Source organism: Lynx rufus, unplaced genomic scaffold (genome assembly GCF_022079265.1).
Source record: "Lynx rufus isolate CCGP_SWC_20201006 ecotype Redwood Valley unplaced genomic scaffold, mLynRuf1.p SCAF_10, whole genome shotgun sequence".
Lineage (NCBI taxonomy): Eukaryota > Metazoa > Chordata > Mammalia > Carnivora > Felidae > Lynx > Lynx rufus.
Genome location: NW_025814824.1, coordinates 65,918,393 through 65,923,738, shown reverse-complemented (window position 1 = coordinate 65,923,738; position 5,346 = coordinate 65,918,393). Strand labels below are relative to the sequence as shown.

Below are 5,346 nucleotides of genomic sequence, written 5' to 3'. Positions count from 1 at the left end.
ATTTCAAAGTATAAACTACATGTTATCTCAGAGAAGTGGGACTGGAATACAATGCAGTTTTGTAAGCTTCATTGATGAAGCTCTTGATGAGAATGTGGTTTCCCTCTTGATGAAGAATGTGGTAACACTGGAGGTTGCTCATCATGCAACATAGAATAATGAAGAAGTAATCAAAATACAATTCAGGATTACATATTTAGTTCCATTTTTGTAATACACCATACAAAACATACTTGAACCATGCAAAAGTTTACTCAATCCTGGGTCTAGCTGACTAGACAAGATGACTCTTGCAAAATCCCCTGAAATCTCAGGACCCTCTCTAGGCCTATGGTGATCCAACAAGGTGGTATAAAGCCATTTCATTGGATTTTGCCTAAAGAGAGTGGAGTTGGCTTATTTCACGAACAATAATCAGCTCATCCACATCCCTCAAAAACAATGATAGACAAATTTGTTGAAGAAGATATCATATGCCCACTGGAACTGATGAGGCATAAGACTTTAATTTTAACACCTTATTTACAGATTTTCTTTTCATGCATGTAAACAAGTAAGATGAACATGTATAGGCTCAGTGTTTGTGATTACCTGAAATCACTGTCATAAATGATTATAGAGATTGAATAATCATATATATACATATCTATATATATTATATATAGATATGTATATATAATAGGTTATAGAGATTGAATAATTTCTTGAAAGCTCTGACTTGTTCAGGCTGAGACCTTATGCAACAATTATCTATAATTGTTCTACCTTCTCTAAATCTAAAACTCAGGGAGATTGTATTTATGCTAGCAAGGGTCACTTGATCCATATAATAAAGTCACCACCCATGTATGTCCAAGAATACCTCTCTGATAAAGAGGAAAGAAAGATATGTTTACACATTGACTTCATTATTTCCTAGTTCCAGGGAAGGTGGAAAAGACAAAAACTCACCAATATGCAATATTGATAAAGTTATACTTTATGTAATTTTGCTCACATATATTAAATATATCCATGAATCTTTTCCCATAATATGTGTGTACATTCATAAATCAATTCTTTTCCAATGTAATCTCTACAGGGTAGGAATCTTTTCTTTCTCAGACTTAATAGGTCAATTAACCATGTCTAAGAATAGTAACATGGTGTGGTTATGTGTTGATGAATTCACTGAGGCATTCAAAGTTTAATATGAGAGTGTTTTGACATTATTACCATAAGCATTTCAAGATGTCCCAAAGTTATTTCTTTACTCCACTTCATATGCAGGATTACAATTGTGCAGACCCTTGTTATGATATCTTTGCACATACAGAGATATTTATTCATCCCCCCAGATACACATCCCAAATAACAAAATCATTCATGCTATAGTTCATCAAACCTGAAACCATATTTTTCACATTTTAACATTTAGAGACTAGGAAAACTTCTAAAATTAATAGTATCTTGGTTTTATGAATTTTGACATATTTATACCTTAAATTATATCAACACTTATGTAAAATTACCTATTTCTTCATAAATTCAGATATAATTGCAAATCATATAAGAAGAAATTATTTAAAAATTTACTAGGCTTAAAATTTTACAATCTTGGGGTATTAGTTGCCATGGTGATGCTACAGTTGACTATTAGATGTATAGCAAGTCAAACAGGAAATAAGAAATTATCTAATTTTAATGTTATATTAATATTCAATAAATTTTAAATACTTTTTGGAAACATAATTCATTCTTTCTAAATGATTCATTAATTTCAGCAGTTTTATTTACAAGATAAATCAAGATATTGAACTTAATGTTGAACTATCAAAAATGAGTATTTTCCAGGGTTTGGTTTATAGCAACTATTTCGCAACTTTCTGGATAATGTTAGAGATTATTCAGATGAGTGTGCTTGCTCTGATATTATTGAGGACAGAAATCAACACAGTACCAAAAGGATTTCTAATCAGCAACCTTTTCATAGCTGCTTTCACCTCTTTGTTCCGTAGACTATAGATGATAGGATTCAACATGGGGGTTAATCCACCATATACCAAAGCTATAAATTTATCTATTTCCTGTGAATCCACAGCTGAGGGCTTTAGGTACATGGAGAGAGCTGTCCCAAAGAACAAAACCACCACAGTCAGGTGGGCTGCACATGTTGAAAAGGCTTTGCTTCGACCACCCACTGAACTAATTCTTAGGATGTTGGAGAGAATGAATGCATAAGATATACAAATTAGAAGCACTGGCATGGGAAGGATAAGTGTGGTGATCACCAGCATGAGTAATTCCACCATGGAGGTGTCCACACAAACCAGTTTCAAGACAGCCAGAATTTCACAAGCAAAATGATTGATTGTGTTATGACCACACAGAGAGAGCTGCAGCACAAATACTGTTTCCACCAGGGTGGTGAGGTAGCCTGTCAACCAGGAACCAGCTGCAATCTGCAAACAAACCTTCTTGTTCATTATGATGGGGTATCTCAGGGGGTTGCAGATGGCCACATATCGGTCATATGCCATCAAGGACAAGAGCACACACTCAGTGGCACCCATAGCTAGAGAGAAGTACATCTGAGCAACACACCCTACGAATGAGATGGTGTTTTCCCCTGTAACAAAGTTTGTCAGCATTGGAGTAAAAGCAGAAGAAGTGTACCAGATGTCTAAAAAGGAGAGGTTGCTGAGGAAGAAGTACATGGGTTTGTGTAGGTGGGAATCCTGGATGGTGATGGAGATCAGAATGATATTACCCAGCAGGGTGATCAGGTACATCAGCAAGCACAGCACAAATACAATGACCTCAACTTTGGGGTAGTGGGAAAATCCCAGGAGGAAAAAAACTGTTACAGATGTCAAATTTCCCTGAAACATTTTATTATGTCATATTCATTTGTATATATGCACAGAAAGATTAACATCATATATTATATATAAAACATAAGATCCCCTCCCTTCGTATTTTCTGGCATTTTTTTCTTCATATGAACTTGTAGTCTATGCTATAGACTTGTAGTCTGTGTAGTCAAATGCTTGTCCAGCTTGCTGATAGTAATATATGTTTGAAGGAATTTGTCATTAATTAGGAAAATTTCAAGTAGGAAGTCAACAGGTAAATCCTCAAGCTGTTATTTTTGATACAAGATTTTTTGGCAGTGTTAGGAAGGGAGAGATTTATTTCATAAACATCATGAGAGATTGATGAAAGAAATAATCTTATGCATTCTTTCTTTTTCTGAAATCACCTTTATAACTGATCTATAGCTAAGTCATTAATTTACCTGAGCCATTGGAATTATTTTCTTACCCTAGTTTGGTAACAGTCTTCTTACTTAGGAATTGTTCTGCTCTCCAAGCTTATCATATTTTCTGTCACTCCTGGAATTCTGTCCAAAATAATTTGGGAGATTCAGTGAGTTAAAAAAAGTTATAAATTTCTGCAGTCATAGATTAATTAACCAAAAACCTTGGACATTTCAACACAAGTCCACAGTTTCCATTTCAAACCCAGGAAGATGATGACAGATATTCTCATGGTGGTAGACATATATAGATATTTCTTTCATATAGCTAGAATTTGCCTCGCATCTGTGCTCCAGAATCATCCTTCAAAAGACCAACTATTGGCACTATAAGGCAATTTAAGCTTTTTGTTGCTTATGAGAAGTTTCCAATTCATGTAGCAAATTAAACTTAGAACTCTATTTGTGCAGAATTAAAATTCTGAAACTCCAGGGATAATGTCCCATAGATCCAATTATAGTCAGTAACTGGTCTGTTATAATTGCAGTGTTATTCAAACAAGAAATAAACATATTCCTATCTACACTATCTTTGGGAAGGGAACTTTTCTCTGCTTCTGATTGTGTTATAAAATCAGTCAAGCTGGCTAATTTTAAAAAAGTTAAGGCGAATGAATAATGTTGACAGTTTCTCCTTTAGATTGAAGGAGTGTTTCATAATGTGTACAATATGAAGTTATACTTGATATGGAGCCCACCAAAGATGGAAGAAGGAGAGCTTAAGTAACTCTTCCATTGCTCATCATAGCCCAAAGATAAGATGAGAGTAAATGTTCTTCATGGAACTTGAAGGGACAATTTGTTTTAAAGAACACTTCTTTTAAGGTAGAACCATTTTGAGAAGATAGTTTCACCAGATAAAGGCATCTTAATCCTTCAGAAATCCACTGAATGCTCCATTTGAGTGATTTTTATAATCTCTATTTATAATTTTCTGTTTTCCAAATGAGCAACTAATGGCGAATAGTGTGTATGGTGGTATGGAGAAAACATGCTGTCAGTCTCATCACTATGCAATTGTGTTTGGATGCCTTGGTTTTAGTAACAGATTGTAATCATGACTATTACTAAATTACTTATATCACATCAAATATGTTTTCATTCTCAGAGAAGTTTATAAATTTGAACTATTGCCAAGATTATTAAAAAAAACAACAACAACCAGAAATCCTGTCCTCACTGTTTGCTTTATTACAAACGGAATGTAGCGGTGAGGTCTTCTATTTACTCTGCTCTTGTAGGGATATACCCTTCAAGGCCCTGGGATGATTCACTTCTTTAACTACAAGACATCTTGGTGCACAGGAAACAATACGGCTTTAGTGCTGCAAATACTTCCCACTTCACCACTTCAGTTTTGTTATCTAGAGCAAGTTGGTGATCCTCATTGAGATTTAGCTTATTTGTAAAAGAGCAATGATAATATTTCTTTATCAGGGTCGTTATGAGGAGTAGAGAGATATTTTATGTAAAGCAACTTACATAGTATCTGATTTATAGTATACACTCATAGATTTCAGATTTTTCTCTCTTCTGTGGTTTTCTGTTTGCTTCTTGAATCCTCTTCCTTTCCTGTATTTACTGCATTTACTGGATTTACTTCCCCTTCTCACTGTTTCCTTCCTTTTTGACTACAGCAATATTCTTACTTTCCCCCCTCATTTAGACAAGATTAACTGCAACCATAATACAAATGGTTGAAGGAAAAGGAAGAAGCTGACTGACATCTGGCCCCAGAATCCCATTTCCCTCTGAATTTATTTATTGACTACCATTCCCAACTTGTTTGATTTCTTGAACTTGTAAAGCTGTAAAGGCTTATACAGCTGGAAGTAAATAATTTAGGTTGGCTTCACTGTGCCTAGGAGAGAACTGTACTGTAGGGCTACACCACAAAGATTTAAAGGAAGGCAGTGACTAAGACTGAGGAAGGTTGCTGACCTGACTCCCCCCACTATGCGTAAAGCACCAAACCACACTTCTGCTTTGTAGATAAATCAAAGCACACTGAAAAGAAGAGAAATTCTGAAACTCCATGGAAAAATTCA

The 5,346-nt window shown here is 34.9% G+C and overlaps 1 protein-coding gene across 1 annotated transcript; it reads right to left on the bottom strand.

The window, feature by feature from the left end:
• Positions 1–1,886: 1,886 nt before the first annotated feature.
• On the bottom strand, positions 1,887–2,870 carry LOC124526269 (olfactory receptor 13F1-like). Its single transcript, XM_047099147.1, has one exon. The coding sequence runs from the start codon at positions 2,868–2,870 to the stop codon at positions 1,887–1,889; it is 984 nt and encodes a 327-aa protein (XP_046955103.1).
• Between the last annotated feature and the right edge of the window lie 2,476 nt (positions 2,871–5,346).

What these genes read in the sequence shown, in the direction of transcription:
- LOC124526269 (XM_047099147.1), bottom strand. Translation starts at nt 2,870, where the DNA reads ATGTTTCAGGGAAATTTGACATCTGTAACAGTTTTTTTCCTCCTGGGA.